Source organism: Desmodus rotundus, chromosome 1 (genome assembly GCF_022682495.2).
Source record: "Desmodus rotundus isolate HL8 chromosome 1, HLdesRot8A.1, whole genome shotgun sequence".
Classification (NCBI taxonomy): domain Eukaryota; kingdom Metazoa; phylum Chordata; class Mammalia; order Chiroptera; family Phyllostomidae; genus Desmodus; species Desmodus rotundus.
This window is the reverse complement of record NC_071387.1, coordinates 8,427,059-8,454,120: the sequence shown is the minus strand read 5'-3', so window position 1 is coordinate 8,454,120 and position 27,062 is coordinate 8,427,059. Positions and strand designations below refer to the sequence as shown.

The 27,062-nt window shown below is 54.8% G+C and overlaps 1 protein-coding gene across 2 annotated transcripts in view; it reads left to right on the top strand.

The window, feature by feature from the left end:
• Positions 1-4,072: 4,072 nt before the first annotated feature.
• The window catches only part of OLFML2A (olfactomedin like 2A), a 28,391-nt gene continuing 5,401 nt past the window's right edge, over positions 4,073-27,062 (top strand). Inside the window, exons 1-6 of one of the 2 annotated variants that reach the window (XM_045196983.3) lie at positions 4,073-4,315; positions 13,172-13,435; positions 18,859-18,966; positions 21,756-21,965; positions 23,727-23,973; positions 26,050-26,265. In XM_045196983.3, coding sequence (XP_045052918.2) covers positions 4,262-4,315; positions 13,172-13,435; positions 18,859-18,966; positions 21,756-21,965; positions 23,727-23,973; positions 26,050-26,265 — 1,099 coding nt within the window. In that variant the 5' untranslated portion in view covers positions 4,073-4,261. Of the gene's footprint in view, positions 4,316-4,842; positions 5,063-13,171; positions 13,436-18,858; positions 18,967-21,755; positions 21,966-23,726; positions 23,974-26,049; positions 26,266-27,062 lie in introns of those variants that run through there. The other variant, XM_045196984.2, reaches the window with a different exon arrangement.

Genomic DNA, 27,062 nt, shown 5'->3' with positions numbered 1-27,062 from the left:
ATTGATGCCATTAAAAAAACTCTAAAGACTCTTAACGCCTGGTGTCTTGAAGCTCTCGGTTTGAGAGGTTCCTTACCCGTCCTTGTTTCCCTTCCCTTCTCAGTTTCCCTGACTGTAAAACGGAGTTGGACTGGGGACGGGGTCCAGTTGGAAGATCCCAAACACCCCCCCACCCCACCCCCCGCCCCGCTGCCGGCCTCAGTTTCCCAGGTTTTGTAGTCTCTGCCGTTCTTGGCTGAGCCCACCTCCTGTGGCCACCAGGAGGCGTGCGGCCTCAGCCTCTGGGGCCTTCCGGGGCGTCCGCCTTCGGCCCCCCTCTCACAGGAGGACTCATCGCGGCTGCCGCCCTACGTCTAAGACCTTACCTGGCCTGCTTGAAAACAAAGAACCAGAACACGGATGCCTGGCCCGCCTGTCCGCTGCCGGGTTATGCCGCGGCTTCCTCACTGGCTGCTCGTTTCCCGCCCTCTCCCCACGCTGCTCCACCAATCCTTTGCCGGGTCTATGTCATTCCTTAATTTTCAAAAAGTCCTCATCCTGCCGTGTGAGACCCTGTCTAGTCTGACCTCTGCCCGCATTTCTTTACACGCCCCTTCCCTCACCTGCTATGCAGGAGATTTTGCAACACTTTCCTGCAATTGCGGGTTCCTTACCAGCATGAGTTAACCTGTACTGCACCCTCAATCTGTGCCGGCCACTGTTCTGAGAGATTTACATTAATGCAGCGTTGCCTGAACCTGTATGAGGTAGCTCCGACATTGTCCCTTTCGTACACTGAGTCATCTAGCAGAGGTGGGGATTCCAGACACCAGAACCCGAACCGCTGGTTCCCCCCAGCTGGAATGCCGCTGGCTTCACCCCACTCCCAAACCCTCATTCATCTTTCACAGCCCTGTTCAAATATATTTTGGGACCCCATCCTCAATGTCTAGAGGACATCTAGGTCCCCTCTGTGTTCCCTTAGGGTTCTGTCGAGGTCCCCGTGGACTGTGAGAAATGATTTCTCTGCGATTGCTTCCCCACTACCATTGCCCAGTCCCAGAGGGGAGAGGAGAGCCCTTAGTGTGTGTGTTGGGCGGGGGGGTGGGGGGAGTCCTCTGAGCCATATCCTCAACTCGGGGTTCTAACATGTGGCCAGGCCAGAACTTCCTTTCTACCACAGGCCTCTGCAGACAGTGAGTGACCCTTCCTTGGAGATCTTACCAAGGGCTAAAGGGCACTGCAGAAACCTCCTGCTGTCCTGGGGTTTCAGTGGTGGACAAAGAGTCTAACTTGAATCTAAGTTCAAAGGTGGGCAGAGCCCTGGCTGGGTAGCTCAGTGGGTTGGAGTATCGTCCTGATACGCCAAGATTGTAGGTTCGATCTCAGGTCAGGGCAATAAGAAGGAACCGATGAGTCCTTAAATAAATGGACCAACAAATTGATCTCTCTCTCTCTCTCTCTCTCTCTCTCTCTCTCTCTCTCATCCTTCCTCTGTCTCTCTAAAATCAATCCATTAAATTTTTTTAATTAAAAAAATAAGTGAGCAGAGAGTTAAGCCAAACACTCAGCCCTTGGAAACAACTCCTCGTCCTTCAGACCAGCCCTGTTATCTCTTGCTCCCAAAGCCTTCCTGGATCTCCCTGACTAGTCAAGCCCCTTCATTCTCACTCTCATCATTATAACTGCAGCAGCCGAGCACAGGGCTTGAACATGGTACACCCTCAATAAATAATTGCCGAGTGGGTGAATAGAACAGATCTGACTTTTCTACATAATAACTGACCTTGGGCATTTTACCTCCGAGCCTCAAAGGCTGGTTCTAAGGGGTGAGGGATAATAATGACAGTTGCTACTTCGCAGGATTGCTAGAAGAATTAAATAAGAAGGTGCATACAAAGCGATTAAAATAAGGTCTGGCCTAATAAATGGGACCTGTTACTAATGTGACTAATGCAAAGAGTAGTCCTAATACCCAGTTACCACTCTTCTGAAAATGCTTCTTAGGAGGAATCTACCACAGAACCGAGAAAGGTGAGGGAAATGATGAGGGACTCAATCCCTAGCCACTGTCCTGAAAGGTACGCACCTACTACATGCTTAACACCTACTATGGAGTCTTCCCCCACCAGCGTCCCCCAACAATCCTAAGAGGTCAATACTTCCCCCCAAATTTACAAATGAGGAGATAGGGGCGCAGAGAGACACGAAAAAGACTCTCAGCACCAGAAGGACTCACGACTGAAGGGCTGGAAAGGAAAGCATCTCAGGAGAAGGAGAGCTCTGCAGGGAGGTGGCGCTGAGGCCAGAGGCGGACGGACTAACGGGACTAGACAGGGATACAGCTGAGAACAAGGCAGGTGTGAGCCCCGTTGTGGGGGCCTTGCGCCGTGATGGGGGGACAGGCAGTAATCAAACCAAATAATCACACAAACCCACAACTGCACGTAAGTGCTACAGTAGAACACGGTTAGGAAGTTCCTGGTGCTACAGGAGGGTGTGTCAGGGCTCAATTTGGCCTGGGGTGAACATCAGGGGAGGGATAAGGAGCATTTAAATAAGATGCACAGGATGACTAGGAGTGGGTCAGACTACGCAGAGAGAGTTTTGGGGGAAGGAGAAGCGTGTGCAAAGGTCCTGAGACCAAGTTGGAACTGACAGAATCCATTATTACTGGAGCCCACTGCGGGAGAATGGGGTAAGAGAGAAGGGTGGAAAGGAGAAACCCAGAAACCGCGGAGCCACGTGGGGAACAGCCAGCAGGGGGCAGAGTTCTCTGGTGACAGCAGCCTTGCTGTTTGAGGGGCCCCTAGCCAGAAAGTCGAAGCCAGACTGCAGGGGAAGAAAGGGCTGGAAAGGAAAAGCCCTTGCCAGGTTCCGTTTAAGTACATTTTGTCTGTTATTTGGATAGATAGGTCATGCATTACAAAATCCCCTGGATGTAAAAAAAAGTATTCACTGAAAAGTAAGCCTTTCTCCTCACTCTGATTCCAAGAGCTGGTTCCCCTCCTTAGCCATAACCACTACACCGGTTTATTGTATTCATTCCCACATAGTCTATGCCACCAATTTTCAACCGTTTTCCTCTCATGGCACACCTAAACTGATAACTAAAATTCTGTGACACCAAAAAATATATTTTTTGCCAACCTGACCAAAAAAGAGGTATAATTTTGATTCATTCATACCGGACAGCTATTGTGTTGGCTGCCGTCATTTCTTTGTTATTTGACCATCTCAGTGAAAAGAGGTCAGTGCCACTGACTAAGTAGTCAGGTATTGCACGTTTTTAAAATGCTGGCATCACACCAGTTGAAAACCACTGGTCTCTGCACATAAAAACACACACCACATTTATTTTTTACATTAATCTAGCCCTGGTTTTGACGCCTCCCCAGGGGACTTCTAGTTATGAAAGAACCTAATTTATACTGAACACCTATGATTCTTTAATTCAGCTGAGAGTTAGGGAGCATCAGACCTGGTGCTAAGCTAGAGGTTTACAAACGTTAAATCCCCTGGAGAGCTTGTTAAAACACGGATTGCTGGACCGCACTAGGGTTTCTGCTTCCTTAGGTCTGGGGTGGCAGGGCCTGAGCGTTTGCATTTCTAACGAGTTTCCAGGTGATGCTGAGGCTGCTGGTCCCCCAGACCACACTTCAGGACCACTGAGCTAGCTGCTCCTGGACAAAGTGTGTGCACTGGTCGCTTTATTTCTCTTCCACGTGGGAAGGCACCAACGACACAAAGAAACATACCAAGTAGAAAGATAATTGCATCGAGTGGTCGCTCGCTGCTAGGAAGAAAACGAAAAGAAAGGGGATATGCTTGAGAAGGTCGTGCTTGAGAGTAGGAGTGGGGTAGGAGTGGAGGGTAGCAACATTCGTGGTTGCTACTTTGTGGCAACAAGTAAGTGTTCCTTTTTGAGCGGTTGAAATTTACAAGTAAACACACACAAGTGGATACTGGCTCTTGGGCTCAGGGGAGGTCGCCTACAGAGACAGCGTGGAGAGGGAAGAGAACAGGAGCAGCCGCACCCTACCCGGGTGCGCTCTAGAGGCGGAAGGACTTGCTAAAGTGACTGAAAAGGGGCCCGGGTGAAACATGAGGGGCAATCCGAAAGAAACAGAGAGGAGACGGTTTGAGGAGGAGGAGTGATCGTGACAGTGTAGACAGGTGCCGTCTTGAGTTGCTTACAGGAGGTCCCGGGGACCCCAACAAAGCGTTTCCACAGCGAACTCGAGGAACCCTGGAAAGGGAGTATTGGCAGGGAACCTGAGGAATGGCGACTAAAGACGGCTCCTTGGGAAAGTTTTGCGGCCCAGGTGTCAGAGAGGTGAGGCACTCTGTCCCGAGAATGGGGACGACAGAGGGTGTTTAAAAGGTAGGAGCTACTGGGGGTTGATGGAAGGGCTCTTGGAGGGAGGAAGAAATGCAGCACGCAGGAGAGAGGGGTCTGAGCCACGAAAAGGGTATAAAGCTGGCCGTGTTGAGTGTTTGGAAAGGTCGAAGTCCTGCCTGCCCTGGAAACCGCACTCATCTGCACTTTACACCACTCCAGAAAGAAGGCACTATTTTCCCCATTTTACACACGAGGAAACTGAGGCTCAAAAGGCAAACAGACACGCCCAAGGTGCCACACAGAACAGGACCTCGGCGCGTGTGGGGAGCAGGTGCCCCTCTTACTGCCCCCGCTGCTCCTGCGGCTCCGAACAAGTCCCTTTTTTGTGTCTGAACAGGGATGCCCTTTGGAGAGCCGCCCAGTGGCAGAGGCACCGTAGCCAGCTGGCCGCGCAGGGCGGGGTGACCCCCCTCCACCCTAACTCCTCCTCCAGCGGCGCGGGAGGGGTCGCGGGGCGGGGAGCAGCTGGCGGGGGGCGCGCAGCGCGGGCAGAGCTGGAGGCGGCCCCGGGCTCGCAGTGCAGCCCGCGTTTCCCAGCGTCCGCGCCCAGCTGTCCGTGCCCGTCGTGCCCGTCCCGCCATGGCTGCGGCCACCTTCCCTCCCTGGCCTCTGCCCCTGCTGCTGCTGCCGCCGCTGCTGCTGCTGCTGCCGCGCGCGGACCCGGTGGGCGCCGAGAGTAAGGTACTCCAACCCGGGCACAGCTGGTCAAAGAGCCAGGCGCGAGGGGGCGCTGTGGCGAGAAGGCGGGTGTGCGCCAAGGAGGGTGCCTGAAACCCGGAGCGGAGGACCAGGACAGGGGAGACCGAACTTCGGGCTTAGTTAGCGTGGAAGCCACTGGGGCCAGGACCCCGAGAGAGGAGAGCGTGGGGAAGGAAGCACTGGAGATGATAGTGGTGCTTGGGACCCGGAGCCTGAGGAAGGGGCTCTGGGACCCAGTCCAGTGGGGAATGGAGGTCAGCACCGAAACGCAGAACCTGGGAGAGGGGGCGCTAGGAAGTTGGAGGGGTCTCAGACAGGAGATGCAGTCCGCAGCCGAGGGAAGGGATTCCCAGGAGCCCGGGCAGAGGCAGTGTGGAGATCTGGCTCGAAGTTTCCCTGGAACGCTGACTCATGGGGGCAGACCCCTGGGTAACTGCTACCCAGCGACTCCCAGGTTTGCAGCAGCCCCTGGGCCAAGGCTTTCAGGCCATGCAGGGGACCCAGAGTCCCTCCCCAATGAACCCATCTGGACTGGCCACGTGCCTGCCAGGGATCCCTTGCACCCTCTGGAGGACACTGTGTCTCCAGAAGTGAGGGGAGCTGTTTTCCCGTGTTGGCTAAAAGGTTCTGCCTTGGTGTTCATAGAGCAGATCTGGGTTCAGAGCCCACCCTTAGCCTCTTAGCTGGGTGACCTAGGGTCTTCACCTCTCCAAGCCCCCATTTCCTGAATCCTGCACTGGCAATCTCTAGGTGAGTGGAGGTCATGCCTGTAAAATGTTTAGCACCTGACCTGGCATCTGGTAGGTAACCAATAAATGATACTGTGATTATGAAGTCTCACCACAGGGACCCTAAAAAGGGGGCCGAGACCCAGAATGCAGAAAGAGCAAGCGCTTAGGGTGTCAGAGCAGGCCCCCCGAGGGTGATCTGGGAATGAGCCAGTGAGGATGAGGACAGGGCTGGAGCTCGGGAAGGGCAGGAGGGAGGGGGGCCCTGCTCGTGCAGCATGAGAGCACAGGAGTGATTTCTCTTGATGTCTCTCCAGCCTCTTTTCTGGAGAGAAGGGAGGCTGCCCTGTCCACAGGCAGGTAAAAGCCAGGAGCCACACAGTAAGTATATGAGCAGTGGGCATTGGTGAAGATTCCGCTCAGGGTATGAAGACAAGTGGGCTGCAGTCCTGGCCACATGCTCCAATGACAAGAAGGGAATGAGTATCATTCCCATTTTATAGATGGGGAAACCAGGGTGTATAGAGAGGCAGCTGGCTTGTGAATAAAACAAAGCAAAAACAAAAGAAAACACCCTAGCTTCTGGTCCTTTGTTGTTCTTTGACGGTGTGACCTTAGGCAAGTCCCTGCCTGTCTTTGAGCTTCAGTTTCCCCATCCGAAAAACAATGTCTCCATTCCGTTCCATACAGAACCTTCTAGGGTTCCCTGACCTAGCTTAGGTACAGGAACAAGTCAGCAAAGCCCCCCAGATAACCTGATCAGAGCTTTGCCCCTCTCGTCTCTCTGGCTGGGAGGGATATCTGGTCTGGAGCATCCTCTGAGTGACGCAGACAGCGATGCCGCGGAACTTATGGGTGACGGTGAGCATTCGAAACAAAGGGAAGACAAAGAAAACCCAACACCCTGTTTATGTAGTGAGTCAATCAAACACTTGCTAGGTTGTGTGTGTGTGTGTGTGTGTGAGTGCTCACGCACGTGTGTTCAGTTGTCTCAGGGCAAGATGGGGCTGGTGGGGTGGGGAGGCACATCCTAGAGTTCAGAGGACAAAGCAGCTGGGGGCCTCAGCACAGCCCTCCCCCAGACAGTTCCCACCCCACACTGCTTCAGACAGCTGGGAAAAATAAAAATCAAGTGATGGGTGAATTTACTTCACATTCCTCAGCACAGCCGGACTCCTGCTGGCTCTGTAGAGAGCTGTTTTCATTATCGCCCTCTCCCTCCCACATAACAATCCTTCCTCTCCAAGCCTGTCCTATTTTCCCGGGTTGAGGGGAGCCCCTGGGAGGGCCAGCCTGGGACTTGAAGTCTATCTAGGGCTCCAAAGGGTTAAGCTGCACCCCCCTCAGGCTTTCTGCTCCTAGGAGGTCCAGGCTCTTCTCCTGCCCAATACTTTCTGGGGTACAGGGACAGCTTCACCCCAGCCCAGGACAGAACTCTGCAGCCCAGCCAGCAACTTGCTCAGTGTGTGTTAATTTCGTGTTTATAGCAAGGTCTCTCCTGAATAGGATTTGAAGTTTCCATGTAAGGAAGTGCTTTGTCCAGCTTGGGAACAGGAGAAGGAGTTCCAAGCATCCCTGGCATTTCTGAGGGGCTGCCCAGCATGGAGGTTGGTTGGATGGGACAGACAGGTAACCACATGAAACCCAGCCATGATGCTAGAGATCTCTGGGAACCTGCTTTTGTGCTGTGCATCCTTAGAATGTGGCTATTTCCACATTTCTACCTCAGTTTCTCCATCTGTGAAAAGGCTGCTGGTGCCTCACTCCTCCATGCATTCAGGTGTGGGAAGGGGTCTTTGGCCAGCCCCACCACTGGGCCCAAGGGTGGGGGGAGGCCATGACTTGAGGGAACTGGGCCAGGAGAGCAGGAGCGGCTGGAGCAAGCAGGAGCAACCAGGCAATGGTGTCCCCAGCTGGATCAGATGTTCCGGGCCAGGCTGGTCCCGGGGGCTTAGGTGTTGCTGTGCCTCTGCTCCAGAAGTTTCCGCCTGTGGGTGTAATTGGAAACAGGTTCCGCAGTAGGCCAGGGTTGCACAGTGATGGAGACCTGCACACAGAGAGTGTGGGGCCAGCCCCACGGGGTCTCTCTGCAGGGAAGGTCTTCCCCAACACTCCCATGGGCTGGGGGACCCAGGAAGGACAGAGCCCTGAGAAACATCCTGTGTGTCCACCCCCCATGCCCAGCACTTACATTGAGGACCTTACACGACCCTCCTGCCAGCACTCTGAGGCTTCAGTGGTCCCTCCCCATCCGCCAGACTTGAACATCAATGGGCAAAAGAGTCAGGGTGGGGCTTCCCAAGTGCCCTGGAGAGAGCTTGAGGAGTTGGAGAATCAGGGGTTCCAGGGCTCTTGGCCTTTTGTGGGCATCCAGATGGTCTGGGGAGCTTGAGAGTCTGAGGCAAAGGGGGTGGAGCTGAGGCCAGGGCATCTGCATTTTTCAGGTGCATCCTAGGTAATTCTGAGCCACATCCCCCAGGTGAGAACTCATGGAGATGACAGGGAGCCATGGAGGTTTGTCGAGCAAGAGAGTAACAGGTCATCAAACAGGAGCTTTAGGAAGATGAATCCAGCAGAGAGGAGGCTGCTGGGTTGCCCAGGTAGCAATGAATGCAGCCTGAACTCAGGCTGTAGCCATGGAGCGAAGAGCAAGGGAGAGAGATGGGACATGCTTTGGGGGAAGAAGCAGAAGAAGCAGAAGGACATGACTGATGGGTTGTCTTGAGTAAGGAGGCTTGGAGATGTCAGTTGGGCAGGAGGGTAGGTAGACTGGGTTTGGGAGAAGCTGCTGGGTCCAGTTTTAGACAGATGCCTGTGGGCATCCAGGAGAAGGTGTCCAGCTGGCAGTGAGCTCTAAGGCAGAGAGGTGTCTGCCTGCAGGAGGACATGGAAGCTGGCCATGAGAGGAGAAAGAAGGTGTCATAATTTGAACCTGTTCCATTTCTAGAACATTTCACAGCTTCAATCCTCCCCTTCCCAATTCTAGCCAGACTTCTCCATCTCTCTTCAGAAAACTCTCAAGTACGCCCTCTCACCATCTTATTGTGGGATTTCCTTGCAAATACCTAAGGACCTTTTCAAACACAATCCACCCCCTCTTCTGGGGGCTTTGGCAGTGTGTGCTGAGTGAGGCTGCAGGGAGAGATGAGGGGCTGAGGTAGGACTTTCTTGCTTGGCAGTAACTCCAGCCCTCATGCCCAGCACAGGTTGGGTCAGGCCCAGTGGGAGCCCCAGGTCCTATTCTCCCCCATGGCCCAACCCAGGACCCCCATCTCTATCCCAGGTGCTGGAGAAGCCCTTGCCTGGTGACTGTGGCTGGTCATGTGGGAGCATAGGAAGGAGCAGCATGTAAAACAGATCTTGGAGTCAGGCTGTGCTGTGTGACCCCGGGCAAGCCCCTAGACTTCTCCGGTGCTTAGACATCTCTCTACCATGTGGCTGTGGTAAGAGCAAAGAGAGGTAGAAAATGAGGTGCAAATGTGAGGGACGGTTGCTGGCAGCCACTCTAATAACAAGCACCACTTAGAGAGCGGTCACTCCATGCCAGGCTTGGTGCCAGGTGCTCTGCATGCATTGACTCATTTGGGCCTCAGGACAAGTTTTCAGGGAAAGGACTACTGTCCTCTCCATTTTACAGAGGAGAAAGTAGAGGCTCAGAGGGGTCAAGGCCCTGCAGGGAGGGGATGTGGGAGCTGGGATTTGAGTCCAGGCTTGGCTTCCCACCATGGAACTCTGCCTTCTGCGGTCAAGCACCACAGGACATAGTAATCATGGGACAGTGGGCCCTGCCTGGGCTCCTGGCAGCTGGGGCTTAGAGTAGAGGCCCTCTTCCGGCTCCTAAGGGCATCAGGGCCTTGGCCGCCCCCATCAGGATGTAGGACCTCATCTGCAGAGGGAAGGAATGTTGCGGTCTGATGTGGAGGCTGCTGCCGCTGGGGTGTGCGTTGGACTGAAGGATGGTTCCAAAGGAGGAGGCCTCCTTGGCCTGGCCACGAAGAACACACCTACGTCCACCCACTGGGCTCTCAGCCCAATCTGGGGGCGTGGGTGGAAGTGGCTAGGATCCCAGCAGAGCTGGGAAGGGGCCCAGAAGTCTCGAAGAGAAGGTACTAGCAGTGATCTGAGGAATGAACGTTCGGGACCCCAAGCCCAGCTGTTGGCATTCACGGTCAGGGGAGAAGCACCCCGCAGTACCCACAGTCCCTGTTGCCTACAGAGGGCCCAGGACAAAGCTTCCACCCATAGCCGCTCCCATCCCCACCGCCCTCATTCCCCAGGGGCCTGGAAGTCCACGAATTCTGGGCTCTAATCCCCTTAAACAAGTCCTTTGATGGCTCTAGGGCCCAGTGTCCTCCTCTGTGGGACAGTGCTAAGAATATCGACCACGTGGAGAATCAATAAGCCAAACAACCCCATTCAGGATTACCGGTGGTAATAATAGCTGCAGTACCCAGACTTCTGTGTTGCTCCTGGCACTGGACTCAGCATCGTTCTCGTATTCCATCTCAGGCCTCACACCGTCCTGTGTTGGGTAGGCACTAGTAGTACCTTCACTTTACAGGTGAGGAAACTGAGGCACAGAGAGGGTAAGCCCATGGCTGTGTTCCTAACCATCGCCCCACACTTCCCCAGCACTCCACGAGCTCCCAATAAATGTCTCCTCCCTGTACTCTGTGCTCCAAGCTTGTCCATCAGCTGAGAGAGCTTCCCATGATGCAGATTTGCCCCTGGCTCCCCCTGATTAAAACCCTTCTATGATGCCCTGGTGTCTTCAGGAAGAAGCCAAGATCCTCAGCCAAGCTTCAGGGTCCTCCATGAGCCAGGCTCTGCCACCCCAAGCCTTACCTCCTGCCACCCTAGGCTGCAAGCACCAGCCAGAGTGAACCTCCTCCAGACCCCCAAGATGCCGGGCTTGTCTTTACTATGTAATTTGCTCTCCCTGGAACTTCTCTCTCCGCCTTAAGGATGTCCCGAGGGCTGCGCTGCTCTGAGAAGTCTTCATGGGGAGCTCTGTGCTCTCAGAGCTCGCCACGCTGGCTTCTCCCTCCACCTGTTTCTTCTGTACCTCCAGCCCTCACCCAGGGGCTGGAAGAGGCCAGGGGCTCCAACAGGTGTCTTAGGGCTCAGAGGAGACATGGAGTGCCTGTGACCCATTCCCAGAGGGCCCCGAGACGTGCATGGGTGCCAGGCTGAGCCAAAAGCCCAGAACTCAGTTGGCGCTTAGTGGCTTCAGGGACAGCTGAGTAGCCATGAGCCCTGGGGTGTTAGTTAATTGAGCCATCAACAGCTGTGTCCCAGCAGCCTGGAGCTCAGGGTGAGTGGGTTGAGCCAGTGAGGGAGATGGCTGGTGGGGGCCCACAGCCCACCTGGTGTGTCAAGGCAAAGCAGGCTGGATGCAGTGACTGGCACCTGCCACTGTCTCACTGAGCTGACTCCTACACGCACAAAGTCCTGCTGACCCCAGTGACCGGTGACGACGACTAGACACTTGGGTGTGTGGAATCCTGGGGAGGGACTGAAGGAAACCACTAAATGGAGGTCACATTATTTCATCTGGTCCTCGCCACAAAGAGGCTGGGTATGGAGAGCCCTCCATTTCACCACCGAGGAAATGAGGCTCAGAGAGGTTATGTAACCTTTTAAAGGTCACACAGAGTGTGAGGGAACAGCTCTGTAGGGGAAGCAGCATAGACCAGTGATTTCGATCCAGAGTCAGTCTGCAGCCAGATCTTCCCAGCCAAAGCTGTGTGACCGTGGACAAGTGACTTCACCTCTCTGAACCTGTTTCTTTAGCTGTTTGAATAAAGGCTCACTCTCGCTAAGTGAGAAGCTCTGATCTGCGCCTATGTTAACTCATTTACTCTTCACAACAACCCCACAAAACAGGAGCTCATTTCACAAGTGAGGCAACAGGCACAGAAAGGTTGAGTTGCCCGCAAGCTCACAGTTACTGACCCAGGCTCCAGACACCGTGCTGGTAGCCCTGTGCTCTCGCACGTCTGCAAGATGCAGGCCCATTTATCCCACAGGTACTTACAGAGCTCCTACTGCAGGCCAGGCAGGCACTGTTCTGGGGACATACAAGGGAACTAGACAAAGTCCCTGCCTCTAATGGTGCCTTCAGTACAGTAGGGGGCACACAAAAAATAAACAGATATGATATTTCAGGTGGTGGTAGGTGCAGTCAAGAAAAAGCCACTAGACAAAGGAGCCAAGAGTAATGGGAAGTGGTGGTCAGGAAAGGCTTCTTGGAGGAGGTGATTTGTACGTGATTTGAGGGGATAAGCCAGGGAAATGTCAGGAGGATAAGGGGGTCAGGATGAGAGCGCCGCATCTGCAAAGGCCCTGAGGCCAGAGTGGGTGAAGGACAGGGTGACAAGAGAAGGGGCTGAGGGATGAGTGTCAGCCCACGTGGGCCTGGAAGGCCGTTGTAAGGACTTTGGAGGTGGCAGAACCCTCCCCCCACAACAGGTGTTCGTAAAGGGTGTGATGCCCACGAAAACTGGGATGTGGTGAGTGCCCACTAAGAGGTCTCCACATGTTTTTACTATTGTGGTAAAGTATACATAACACAAAATGTACCATTTTAACCATTTTAAAGTGTACAATCCAGTGGCATTTCGTGCATTCACAATATTGTGCCACCACCACCCCTACTTAGTTCCAGAACATTTTCTTTACTCCGAAAGGAAACCCCGTACCCCTTAAACAGTCACTCCCCCCTCACCCCCCTCCCCGCCCCGCTAAGTCCTGGGAACCGCTAACTGCTTTCTGTCTCTGTGGGCTTGCCTACTCTGGGTATTGACATCAATGGAACCATGCGATGCACAGCCTTCTGTGTCTGGCTTCTCCCACTTAGCATCATGTTTCCAATGCTCACTCGTGTTGTAGCACGTGTCAGCTCTTCGTTCCTTTTTGTGGCTACATAGTACTCTGCTGTGTGGGTGTAGCACATTTTGCTTATCCATTCATCAGCTGACGGGCATTTGGATTGTCCCCACCTTGTGGCTATTGTGAACTGTGCCGCTGTGAACATGCATGCCCAAGTCTTTGTTTGAACAACTGTCTTCAATCTTTGGAGTATATACGTAGAAGTAGAATTATGGGGTCATATGGTAATTCTACGTTTTACTTATTAAGGAACAGTCAAGTTGTTTTCCACAGCATCCATTAATATTTTAATTAGTGTTATTATAACACTCCATTTCCTTGTAAGGGCTGCCAGCTTCTCCGCCACCTCTGACCACCTCCACAAAGGCAAGGTGGGGGTGGCGGGGAGGCTGGATTCTGCTACCCCGCGCTCTCCTCTTTTTCTCTTTCCCCCCCAGCACTGGCCTTTGGCTCACCCGAGCCCCTCTTTCAGGTCTTTGGCGACGTGGACCAGGTGCGGATGACCTCGGAGGGCTCCGACTGCCGCTGCAAGTGCATCATGCGGCCCCTGAGCAAGGACGCGTGCAGCCGGGTGCGCAGCGGGCGGGCGCGGGTGGAGGACTTCTACACCGTGGAGACCGTGAGCTCCGGCAGCGACTGCCGCTGCTCCTGCACCGCGCCGCCCTCCTCGCTCAACCCCTGTGAGAATGAGTGGAAGATGGAGAAGCTCAAGAAGCAGGCACCCGAGCTCCTCAAGGTAGACTTTCTGGGTTGACAGTAGGGACAGGAACACCCTGTGGGTGAGCACCTGGCATGGGCTGGCGCCAGGCTGTCCTGCCAGTGAAAAGTCCTCACGCTCTAAGGCAAGTGCTGTTTTCGTCCCATTTCACAGGTGAAGAAACAGAGGCTCCCTGTCCCTTGAAGGGAAGCCACTTCTTGCTCAAAACCATTCAGCCCGTAAGTGATGGAGGTAGCGTTCTTTGGCTACCTTACCTAAATACACAGCCCCTTACCATCTAGTCCAGTGTCCTGAATTTTACCCAAACCAGTTCCTCTGTTGGCGCCTCTACGTAATGCTTTAAATTTTGTGACATGTTATTGTTTTCAATTAGTAATAATATTTCCCATATTCAAGTGCCACCTGCATGCCAGGTGTTGTGCCAAGCTCTTTTCACAGATTAGTCCTCTTAATTCCTAAGCAACTCTGTGAAATATGGGATTTTTGTCATTTTACAGGCAAGAAAAGAAAACAGAGGTTTGGAGAAGTTAGGTCACTGGCCCAAGCTCTCACACAATGACATGTAGCCTCAAGTCTACAGCATACTTGATGTGACTTTTGTGCCCACACCCTCCTTCCCACATGCCATCGGCAGGTTAGGAAGAAGCACCAGCTCTGGGGGACACAACACAGCCCATGCCAGGGCCCCCCACCAGGGCCCCCACCAGGGCCCATGGCTTGGCTAGGCATGTACAAGCTAGATCAGTCCCCACAGCCAGCCAGGCACCTTCGTGCCATTCACGCAAGGCTCAACTCAGTGCTTGGTGGGGCTGGGATTTGGACCCAGGTCCTGCTGTGTCCAGAGTGTGCGTTCTAAGTCACAATGCTCTCTTGTCTTCCTTTTTGTAATGGACCAGACAATTGTGGTGCTTTTGAAAGTATGCTTTTTTCGTTTTATAATTTCTTCCAAACATGTGGGTGTCAAGAATTGTCAAGTTCAGTGAGCTGTTACCCTACTTGAAAGCTAACAAGTTAGTCTGTCAGTTTCGTGGATGCTGGCAGAAGTCACAAGCCTCCTACCTCAGAGACAAAGGCCTTTATCACTCAGAGCAGCCACAGTTTCTGTGTTTGCTTGCCCTGGTTCTCCCACTCCAGCTTCCACAGGGGGATGCAGTGAGGGCCAGGTGACGCCTGCACACAGTGGGGTGTTTTTTTTCTTTTTAAAAACATTTAAAAAATTATTTATTGATTTTAAACAGAGAGAGGAGACGAGAGGAGAGAGGTGGAGGGAAACACTGATCCGGTGTCCCACTTACTGATGCATCGACTGATTCTCCTGTGTGCCCTGATCGGAGCTCGAACCCGTAACCTTGACGTATCGGGACAGCTCTAACCAACCACGCAACCCGGCCGGGGAAAAGTGGGCTGTTTTTCAAAAGAGGTGTCCCAACTTAGAGAAGCCAGTCCTTTATAAAGGGCACTGAGCATGCCTTCCCTGCTCGCTGTTCCAAGGCTGCTGCTCACTGGACAAGACGGCCTGGGACGCACACAGTCAGTGCCTCCGCAGGCAAGACATGAAGAACTGGCCCAACGTTTGGCTGAAAAAGTGTTCTTCAAATTTAACTCTAGCCCTGGCCAGTGTGAGTTGGCTGGAGCATTGTCCCATAGACCAAAAGGGTGTGGGTTTGATTCCCCGTCAGGCCACATAGCCAGTTGCGGGTTCGATCCCCCATTGGGGCACGTCCGAAAAGGCAAGCAGTCGATGTTTTTCTCTCACATCAGTGTCTCTGTCTCTCCCTTCCCCTCTCTCTAAAAGCATGAAAAATGTCCCTGGGTGAGGCTTAAAAAAATAAATAAATTTAACTTAGGTTTATTTTTGTAACAATTGGATGGATTCCAAAATTCTCAAAGTCGGTGGAGGAGTGTTAAATTTTAGGCTAAGTGGCTTCTTGACATCCTGGCAGTCCCTGGACCACTCTGCTTCCTTGGGGCCTCACCAGGGCTCCGCAGACTCCAGGCACGGGGCCATAGGCCAGTCTTCCGGTACAGGGACAGACCCAGTTTCTGCTCAGGTCCACTCCTCAGTAACTAAATAACCTCTCAAACCACTGGATGTGAGGATACTCAAAACCTTTTCATAAAAGCTGGCTAATTCAGTCCTTACCACACCCTTTGGAGAAGGAACCTCGGGTCCCGGCTTTACTTGTGGAGGAATCTGAGGCACAGAGAGGGATCGCGACTTGCCTACGATCACACAGGAAGAAATTGGCAGCACTAAGATTTGAACTCAGGAATTGTCTTCTGTGGCCCCTTGCTCAGGGGAGAGGTCCCTAGGCAGCTCTCTCAGTCAGAAGTCCATTGTCCCTGGGGCTTTTTTGGTGCACAGCAGCCTTGGGGTTCCATTCAGCCTTTTAGGAGTGGAATGGGGTTGGGGTGGGATTGACAGCTAGTGGGGGTGTAGGAGGAAGAGAAGCTGTTCTGCCTCATGACACCCTAGGAATAGAGCAGGGATACGAGGGGTACCCAGAGAACCCCAAAAGGAGAAGGGGGCAGGGGAGGTACAACACAGGGCTGCGGCCTCGCCCCTGTGGCTTGGCTCTCCCTCCCTCAGCAGGGGCCTCTGTGGGCAGCCCCCCAGGAGAGGAGGTTAGAGGAAGCCCATGGGGGAGGAGAATAGGGTACACTTGCCTTATACCCACCCCTTGTCCCTCCCCCATTCCTTCTCCTCAAGCTAAGAAACCCTGCTATGATTTGGCCTTAGTTGCTTGACTCTGAGTAGGAGTGAGGGGAGCCCAGATCCCCTTTCTTGGGGAGTTTGGCTGCCGGGGCTCCTCTCACCTCCTCACCCCTCTCCCTTGAACACAAACCAGACGTAACCCCACCCTTGAGGAATCTCCAGTCTTGTGGGCACACAGCTCCTGACCCCAATAATGGCAGTGTGATTGGTGCATAGTCCCAGGGACTATGGGAAGCAAGAGAAGGTGGTAGCATTAGAACTGGGCTTTGAGGGATGCGTAGGAGTCCCTCAGACAAAGCAGAAATGAGGGCGTTCTGGGTGAGAGCAAGTGGAGTGTGCCCTCTCTGCTCCAGCCTCACAAGCCGCCTGCCAGGGTCTCTGACGCGGTGCTTCTCAGACTATCCATGATGCAAGGCCAGCTGTTTAAAAACTCTGTCAACAACCTGTACTTTTGTAAAACACTCTGAAAGTGAATTCTTAGAAAAATGACACGTGCACGATACTAGTCCAATGTTTGATTATTACGAGTCAACAGATATAAAACTGCTCTGTCAAATGGCTGCAAAAGTCTGCGTAAGCCTCTCTCACTTTTCATGATTACCTTCTCACGGACAATGAGGACCAGCGCCGGCCGGCCTGCAGACCACGCTCGGGGTGCGCACCGGAACACGCCATGTTCCCTGTCACCGCCCACTCTTTGCACGAGCGGCTCCCTTGGCCTGGAATGCCTTTCTCCTGCCACCTTGGCTTTCTCAGAGCTCAGCTCAAACACAGCTTCTTCCTGGCAGACTTTACTAATCTGTACTGGCTCCCAGACAAGGTCACACCTGGTCGTGAAGGAGCTGGGCCCCTGTGTGTGACCATCTGTGTTCCCCAGCCTGGGCATCTCTCTGTTACTCTCTGCATTCCTTCCTTGCCAGCCTATGAAGGACCACGAAGCCTCGTGTCTGTCTTGCTAGTCACCGTCCTTAGTGAGGTAACGGGCGCAGAGTAAACGTTTGCTGAGGCTGAAGAGTGTTGCTGGGACAGACCGAGGAGGAGGCCCAGATGCCGGGCTCAGGAGATGACAAGCCACACACCGGCAGCGGGGAGCCACAGGAAGTTATCTAGCAGGGGAGAGACGCGTGGTCAAAGCCGAGCTCTGGGGAGCCAGCTTCGGTGGCTGGAAGTCAGCAGAGTGAAGGTGGAAGGCTCCCACTCAGCCCTGGGGCAGTAGTCATCGCTGCTGATATGCGCGGAGCCCTCGCTGCGTTCTCACTCCATGCTGAGCCCTGTCCGACATCTCTGCTTCTCCCGACCCTGTTGACCCCTTTCCCAGAGAAGGAAGCTGAGGCACAGGAGGACCCACAAAGCCCCACGGGTGCCAGGCAGCCTCAAGGCCTGAGCAAGGTTGCAGGGGAGCAGAGAAGACTCCAAGCCCTGCCCCTGTTCCCACCGGAGCCCCCGCCCCCTTCTTCTGTTGTAGAGATCCAAGTCTACTCAGAGAAAAGCTCTCCGGCTTAAAACAGCCTGAACACCCCTGGGAGACTGGGAGTTTTGTGAATCGTTTTGAAAGCAGCGGACTAGGACCCAACAGGAGCGCTGCAGGCCTGGGAGTGGGGCTGTGCTGGGGGGTGGGCTGGAGGAGCCGCCCTGCCCTGCGAAGCCAAGGGACGCTGACTTCCCAACCTGTCCCTTGTGCCAAGGTGCCCCTGACACTCTTGCTGGCATCCCAGCCATCGGGAGGGAAATGTCCTATCCTGACTAGGTGTGACAGAGGGGAAGGGGAGAGTCGGCTATAGAGAAGAGCCCTGGGCCGGGCAAGGGAGACCCATCATCTGCCGCTGACCTATTATGCAAGCTCCCCTTCTTCCTTGTCCTGAGTTTCCCCTCCTGGACACAGGACAGGAGCAGTAAAGCATGACAGAAAAGAGGTTTGGGTTTAGCAAGCTGGGTTCTGCTCCTGGCTCTACCACTGAGCACCTGGTGACCTGGGGCAGGTCACTTCACCTCTCTAAGCTGCAGCTCCCCAGTCGATATGATGAAGATAAAAAAACGTCCAAACCCTGTCTGCAGCTGGGTCCCTAGAGGCAGGCCCTGCAGCGAATGATCTGCGTGCAGGTGTTTTATGAGGGAAGTGCTCCCAGGAGACACTGGTACCAGAGCGGGGAGGCTCGGGTGCAGGAAGAGAAGGAAGCCCATCAGGGCTGTGGTCTCAGGCCAGTGCCAGCCTCAGCCCCAGGGGACACTGGAGTATGAATGACAGCTCAGTGGTCCCACTGGGACTCAGGAGTTGGCTCTTCAGTGCCCACACCAGTCAGACATTGCCTCAGGGCTTTCCCAATGGGACATGTGCTCTCAGACATATTCCGGGGGCAGAGTGGCTCTTTGAAGCGAGTCACAAATGCAGGCCAATACAGGGGGGCACATGCAAGCCAGGCATGAGCACGGGAAACAGGAGGAGGGACCCCAGGGGGATGGTTGGAGCCTGCCACCACAGACCCCATGGGGTGCTGCGAGGACTGCGTGACACAGCTCACGGAAGCCCTAGCGCAGGCCGCCACACGGAGAGTGCTCAAAGATGGGGTCTGTCGCTTTTCTCACGACTGCTAGCAGGCTAGGTCTAGCGGGGACCGAGAGAGTCTGGGGTTCTGGGGTTCCGCGCTGCGGTGGGCCCCCTCTGCCCCCTCCGTGTGGGGCCCTGTGCTCTGCTCTTCCCCTAACCCTCGCCCCTCCCCATGAGCAGCTGCAGTCCATGGTGGATCTCCTGGAGGGCGCCCTGTACAGCATGGACCTGATGAGGGTGCACGCCTACGTCCACAAGGTGGCCTCCCAGATGGACACGCTGGAAGAGGTAAGGGCAGGGCAGGGGCCAGAGGCCAGGCTGGTACAGTGCTGGGGGCCGAGAGCGGTGTCAGAAGGGAGCCTGGGCCATTCTGCCTCAGCCCTGGTGGCTGTTTGGAGCTGGACTCCAGGTGAGACAGAAAGGGAGACACAGGCCCCAGGGTCCCGACTATGGGGCAGAGATCCGACGGGCTTAAGGGCCTGCAGGAAGCCAGAAGGCCGGGTGGAGAAACTGAGGCACCTGGTTGGGTCCTGCTGGTTGTATGAAAGGGAGGGGGAGGGGCTGGAATTGCAGTTGTCCTCAGTTCACCAAGACCAGGGCCCACCCATCGCACAACATCTGTTGACACAAATGCCCCCCTGAGCAGTGCCCCCCTGAGGTGGTGCATCAGGGTGCAAGACTGGCTGCACCCACGAGGGGCCAGGCGTGAGGCACCTACCACGGAGACAGAGGCGCTGAACGCCTACTCCGGGTCAGAGCGACTGTGCCAGAGGGCTGGGCCGGCAGCTGGGACTGCCCCCTGAGGTCAGGGACAGAGGTGGGTGAGCACGGGCTTCCAGGCTGCAGGTTCGAGGTTTGCATCTCCGCTGGCACAGCCCGGCCTCCGCCTGTTTCCTGCATCCGGCCTCTGCTGGGAGCCTGGGGACTCGCAGCTGCCAGGGCAGGCGTGGGGGCTTCCTTTCCCAGCTTCCTTTCCAGAGGGAGGGGGCACCTGGGCATCCTGTGCCCCTGGGTGAGAGATTAACCCCTTCCTAACCCTGAAGTTGAAGTCACAGTGGCTTTAATTATTCAAAAAGTGATTGGTGAGTATCTGCTATGTGCCAGGCCCATGCCAGCATGGGAGAAAGTAATAAGGACTGATTTCCCCTGGGCACCCAGTACATGCCAGGCTCTCCCGTGGTGGGCTCTACAGTCACCCTTTGACCTTTCCTCTGGTAATCTTAGGAAATGTTAACTCACTTCACATAACCAGGAGCAGCCAGGCTGGAGGGCATATCTGCTGGGCTGGAACAAATCAGAAGTGATTTCCACAGCCACAAAGAAATGATTTCTAATTCTCTTCTGTCTGCATTATCTGTGCTTTGCTTTTGTTCACTGGGTGATAATTCTGTGAAGGAAGAATATTATTTTTTTGCTAACCTGGGAGGAGGGGAGAGAATAGCCCCCCTCGGGAGGAGCTGGCTCCCTCTGCTCTCTTTCCTTACCACCGAGGTGCTCGACCAGGGATCATTTTGCTAACCAGAGGACAGTTGGCAATATCTGGAGACATTTTTGGCTGTCACGGTTTGGGGAAGGTGGGTGGTGGATGCCACTGGCTTCTAGCTGGGTAGATGCCAGAGGTGCTGCTAAACACCCTGTAAAGCACAGGACAAGCCCCCGCCCCAAACACAACGGTCTGACAAATGTCAGTAGAGCTGAGGCTGAGAAAGTCGCCTTGCCGTTTGACTTCTGTCTTGCCCGTGTTCTAGTTTAGGACTCACTTTCTTGTTCCATAGCATTTCTGATCCTCGCAGTCACCCTGACACTTAGTTGTTATTATGATAAAGATCCTCATTTAACAGGCAAGGAAACTGAGGCTCAGACAGGTCACGTCACTCACTAGCTCAAGGCTACTCAGCCAGGAAGTGGAGAGCAAGGATTTGAACCCAGGTCTCTCCAACTCCTGCCTGCTGCCTCTGGGGCCCTGAATCTGTTCACACCCAGGGCTGACCAGACATCAATCACTTGTAGATTATCTTCCCTTCTGTAAAAATTTCTGCGAATGAAATTCTGAGCTCGTAAGCTCTAGGGCTTCACAGCAAAGAGGTGCTTCCTGCTTCTGACTCTAGCTTCACCTGCTTCAGCTGAGAAGTAGACTCGGACAAAGGAATTCCACACATACCCCAGACCTGACTGGGCTTTAGGGACCTGGGTCTGATACCAGGCCACCCAGCTTTCCTGAGTCCTGCCCAGTGGACAAGGCCAGCCTGGGCAAGAGCCCAGTGACAGGGACCCCTGGGTTACAGGGTCCACAGAGAGGAACAGGGCGATTCTGACCAGTCCTGTTTCCAGCAGGATTCAGAACCAGGGGCCATGAGGGGGTGGCTCGGGCTGCTAGAACCGGGCACCATCCCCAGCAAGGGGAGACAGGCTGGCAAGAGAAGAAACCTGGAAGTAAAAGTGGGGTGGTGCTGTGGGCGAAGCCACCACCACCCTGGAGAGAAGTCAGAGACAGGGATCAGAAGGGATCAGAGTCTCCGCCCATGGCAAAACTCCAGAGTTTCATTGTTTGAGCATTTTATTAAAAGGTTTTTATATACTTATGTATCACTTGTGAAGTTAAAAGGTAATTTTAAAGTAGCAAAAGGTTGGTAGCAAGTTAAGTCACGAATTCATAGGGACTGGCTAAACACACCATGGCCAGGAGAGGCGCGGCGAGCGCTGTACGTGCAGAGCTGTGCGTGCAGACATGGAAGAGTTCTCAAGGTAGGCTCGAGTGAAAAGGCAGTGTCCAAAAAATAAAAAGGAACCCATAACAATTGGCTGAGAAACAAAGGTGGGAGGAAGACATTTTTATACCCATTTGTACTTTTTAACTTAGTGCTGTGAAGATATTTTATCTATCATCCGCTCTTTAAATAAAAAATAACTGTAGAGTCTCTTAGCAGCCTGCTTTTTTCCAGCCAAGCTCACGGGTGCTGCTACTGCCCATAAGAGTGGGCCGCAAAGCCCAATGGCAGGTCCAGGGTGTCCCCCCCAGGACAAGGGGTGGGAGGCTGTGAGAGGAGGCTGGAAAGACCTCCGTCCCATCCCCACAGAGCATCAAGGCCAACCTGAGCCGGGAGAACGAGGTGATGAGGGAGAGCATGCGCCACCTCAGCGAGCAGCTGAGGCACTACGAGAACCAGTCGGCCATCATGGTGAGCATCAGGAAGGAGCTCTCCAGCCTGGGCCTCCAGCTGCTGCAGAAGGACTCGGCCACAGCCCCTGCCGCTGCCCCAGCCACTGGCCCTGCTAGCAAGGCACAGGTGAGACCGAGGCTCTGATTACGGCTGGGCTTCGGAGCATCCTGAGCCAGGACCTCGGCTGGGCCTGGGCTGAGGGCTGGTGTAGCTGGAGAGAGCACATCGGGGCGGGGTACGGGGGGCCTGGTGTTCCCTGAGCACAATCGGCATTTCAAGCTGGGAGCAGACGTGGGGATCCAGCCGAGAGGTCGGTCTGTTCCCTGAGCCAGGCATTTGGCAGGATCCTCATTCCCATTTCCAAACCAGTGGAGATGAGGGCGTAGAGTTGACCCCCTCCCTGACTGGCCCTGGACGACCAGGTCTGCTGCAGCAAAGCACTTCCAGCCTCCCCTGCTGCGGCTGGGCCCCTGGCTGGGCAAAGCCTGCTCAGGGGCAGTCAGGCAATGCCTCGGGGACCCCTGCACACGAACACCACGCCCTCCACCCAACCCGGGGTGAAGGACTCCTGCAGCAAACCCCTAGACATTCCATGTTCAAGCTCAGAGCTCGAAGTGAGCAGAGGTTTTGTCGCCAGGAAAGCCACCCTTGACAAATAACACACCTTTGTGCAAACTTGACAAAGGCCCTTGTCTGGGCAGGCAAACTGCAGAAAAAGCTCTTCCTTAGGGAAGATAAATTAGAAAGAGGAGCCCCTTCGAGTGGACAGATTGTACAAAGGCGCCTTCCTATGATCGACACACACCCGAGCATATGGCTTGGCAAGTGGAGTAAGACTAGATCTCAGTCCCATTCATGCCCCTTCGGCCAGTCACCGGCCTGTGTGCGGGCTGCAACCTGCACCGCGCAGCAGCCTTGTTTTGGGTGAGGGGGATGGAGGGAGCTGATGTTGTACAATCCTGCTTCCTCACAGACACGTTCTCGGTTTACCCCATGACCACCTGCGAGGAGGGTGATCCTCGCCCGTTTGGCAGATGAGGAAACGTGAAATGAGGTCACAGGGGAGAGGGTGTCTGTACTGGGACCAGAAGGGGTTGTGTGCGCCTGCCGAGCCAGCCCCCAGCCTGCTGGTAGTGCCTGGAGGAAGCCTGGAGCCTTGGCCCAGGGCTGGCTTCCTGCTGATGCAGTTCCACAGGCGCGTGAGTCATGCAGAGGCCTAGATACCGCTCTCGCTGTGTCTCCTGAAGACTCTGCCTAACAATGGTTGGCGTCACAGGCCCTGTGTTCTCACGCCAAGCCAGCATCAAGGACATTTAAAAGGAAGTGAAAATAGCAAAATTCACAAAATGTTAGAAACTGCATGCCCTAAGGGCGATGCCCTGGTGACCAGCCGTCCCAGGCCTGAAGGGTTTCCCAGGACTCGGGACTTCCAGAGCTAAAACGGGGGATGTTCCAGGCACACTGGGAGGAGCTGGTCACCCTGCCTAGGGGCCTGAGAATCTCTCCTCTGTCCATAAACAGACCGATGAGTGAGAGGGCCAGTGTTGGAGAAGCTGCCCTGCTGGTCGGCTCCCTCCCCAGGGAGCTGACCATTATAGTCAGCCCCCTTCGGGGAGTGACAGGAGTTAGGAAATGGGACAGGGATCCAACCAGTCAGGCTGGCCTTCAAGCCTGCAGGGGAGCTAGAGAGCTGTGTGGGGAAACCGAGGCACACCCCAGTCACGGATGTACCCACTATGGGAGGAAAGCTGTGGCTTGATGAGCACCTGGGATGTACGGCCTAGGGCAGCATGACCACTTCTGGCCCCCACATGCTGAGCCTGCACGACACCCTCCACAACATCCCTTCTACCGGCCCCCAAGTCTGAGACGTCCCTTCTCTTCCAGGACACAGCTGGAGGGAAAGGCAAAGACAGCAACAAATATGGCAGCAGCATGCAGAAGAGCTTTGTAGACAGGGCCCTCCCAAAACCTCCTAAGGAGAAGCTGCTGAAGGTGGAGAAGCTGAGGAAGGAGGGTGGCCAGGGCCCATTTCCCCAGCCCACAGCCAAGCCCCGGGCCCTGGGCCAGCAGCAGGCAGTGATCCGAGGCATCACCTACTACAAGGCGGGCAGCAGGGAGGTGACCGAGGCTGGTGAGTTGGAGGGGGACTGGAACCTTGGGGAGTGGGAGCTTGCTGATGGACGGCCATACCCCAAGGATCTCACATAGGGCTCCAGGGTCTTCTCTGTAGCCTGGGGCTTCAACTCCACTTCTTACCTGTTGGTGCACTGGTTACACAATGGCACAATGTTCCCTCGGAGGGTTGTTGGGGATGAAATGATATGATCAACACGGTGGGCCACTCAGCTCCTTTCCAGTACTCACAGCCATCTCTACCCTCACTGGACTTTTCCTCCTTCATTCAGAGATTTGCTGAAGGTCCACCGTGTACTTGCCATGTCGCCCTGAGATTCTGCCTAATATTAAGCTCACAGTCTATGGGAAAAACCATACCCACAACCAGGCAGCTGCCACTCTGTGGCGGGAGAGGGCAGGGGCTGTAGCCAGGCCAGGTCTCTGAAAAGTGGCAAAGGCCGTTTGGGGCACTGCCTGTTTCCAGGCTGGCCTTGGAATGGATGGCTCTCCAGCACCACCTCCCACTCCTTATCTCCCCAAAGGAGAGCCCACAGACACCTATACTTTCCCCACAGCCCCTCACTGCATCACAGTGAAGGATGACAAAGTAACCCACTGAGAAACAAGAGACAAAAGTTCCAAGTGCACCCAAATTCCGGGCCACCCCCACTAGTGTGGCTCTTCACTCTTCCCCTGAGTCCCCCTGAGGACACCTGCCCTCCACCCAGCCCATGTCCAACAGTCCTGGGGGGTGGAACTGTGAGGAGCCCATCTCCTTTGAGAGCCCCCTTAATTCTTGGTCTCTCAGGGCTCAGGAGCCTCTTCCCCCAGCTCCTGGTGCCAGCTGCTGGCCCTGCGTCCTGCCAGCTCAGCCTGGCCTCTGACCCCTGGCTGGGACACTGCCCAAGAACAGCTGCAGGCATCTGACTCTGCCAGAGTAGCCCGTGGGAACAAGCCCCCTGCCCTGGCAGGCTGCCAAAGCCAGGCCCCTAAGAGGGCCCCCTGACTAGAGGGTGTACCCTGTTCCCAACAGACTCCAGGGGCTGCCCTGCACTGGGACCTGGCTAAACCTCTGTGCAAAGAGGAAGCTCAGCCTGGGGGGTATGGGAAGGAACCAGGTCACTGTCCTGGAGTACGGGATCTCAGGGCACCTATTGGGGGCCACTCCATCACAGTAACCTTGGCACCTTTCCTTTGGACCTGGCATCACGGTTTTCTCAGTACTTTCACCTGGTGTTGCCCCTGACCCAGGGGAGGAACCAGGCTCAGAGAGGTGAAGTCACCGGCTCCAGGTCTCACAGCGAGTTGTTGGGACTGGAACCCAGGTCAGCAGGCTGCAGAGCCTGCCTTAGACACCTTCACAGCTCTGTCCCGGGAGCTGAGGGGTCCTTGTCCCCAGCTGTGCCCCAGCAGCCTTCCTGCTTCCCCTACCATTCCAGCCCAGGGAAGTGGTGGGTCAGAGACCACCCAGATGGCTCCCAACCAGGTCCCATGGATGCTGAAAAAATCCTCCTGTGAGCAAAGCCTGTGCCAGCATGGGAGGGAGAAAAGGGGGAGGGGTGCCGAGAGAGACAGGAGATAGGAAATGAGTGAGGGGACAGAGAAGGACAGAGACCTGGGGTCCGGAAGCTGACGGGAAGTTGGGTGCACCTGTCCCTATTTGCTTGAGGTGTCAAACACTAGGTAAGAGAAACCAGAGGGTGGGCTCCAGGGGGCAGGATGGGGAGAGGCTGGAGATGGCTCTCTGCCTCCTGGGACTGAGCCTGGGAAATGGGAGAATCGGCGCAAGGAGTTGGACACTCAGGAAGGCAAGGGGTCTCGTGTTCGGCAGAATCTGTGCAAATGTTTTGTACACATTTTCCTCTAATCAACAACAGCCTCATGCGGTGGGCCCCGTGACTCTCACTTCACCAAAGGGGAAGCCACTCAGCTGGGGGACTCGGAGCAGGCCTGCAGACCGCGAAGCCCACTTTTCCAGGCTGTTCGCTCTCCAGGGCCTCCCCTGTCCACTTCCCAGAGCCCATTGGCCTGGGGAGGACCCTGGGGAGCACAGGTGCAGCGAGGATGTGAGCTCAGGGTCTTCTCTCCACAGATAATGCCCTCAAGGGCACTTCCTGGCTGGAACAGCTGTCGCCCAGGGTGGAGGGCAGGCCACCCGAGCCCATCTCTGAGAAAGCTGGGCCCAAGGCCTCCGAGGGAATGGACTTGGCCCCTGACACCCTCTCTTCGAACCCAGACATCACCCTCACCCCTGCCACCAGTCCCCTGCCCACTGAGCCACCTTCATACCCAGTGGTCCCCAGCCAAGGTGAGTTAGCCTCTCAGGTCGGCAGGCTCCTCCCCTGCTGTGTGTGGGCCAGAGCCAGCCTGCCGCCTGTGTTTGGAAGCCTTGGAGCTATCTGTACATGTTTAAATGGCTGTAAAAAACAGAAGAAGAAGATGGGGCAAAAGTATGTGGTCTGGGAAGCCTAACATGTTTACTATCTGACCCTCTACAGAAAGAGCCTGACAACATTTACAGTGAAACCGGTAGTGTTTTCAGCAAGTTCTTTCGTAAAAGTCACCTAGAAACCCATCGTCAGCCCAACAGCTATTTTCACGTCTTTCTCTCCTCTGTCCAGTGTTTGGCTCTGTTTTTAGGTCCACGTTTGTGGACTTTGGCTTGTGCCTTTTGGTAGAAGCCCTCCTCATGAAATCACCTTGCCCAGCCTTCAGAAGGGCGTCCTGGCTGCGTCCTCGGTCCGAGCGCGCTCTGTCTTTAGAGATCTTCCCTAAGGGTCCATCAGCGGTTTGCACGACCGCTGTAGCTCAACTGGTTTCCTTGCAGCCTGTTCCTAATGTCGGAAAACGGGACAGAAGCTACAGGTCTGACACAGAGGGGTCCGGTGTAGTAAATTCGAGAGCACAGCCGTCTGGCGGCCTGGGAGAGCCCTCAGATCACATCGTTGAAAGGCCATTGAATGATGTGAGAAATTGCTCAGTGGAGGAAAAGAAACAGGGTACATGAAACTATATTCAGAAGGCCCATAGGTTTAACAGTATGTCTGCATGACTGGACATGTGAGGAGAAGGAAGGAAATACAGCATGTTGGAAAATTTCTTTAG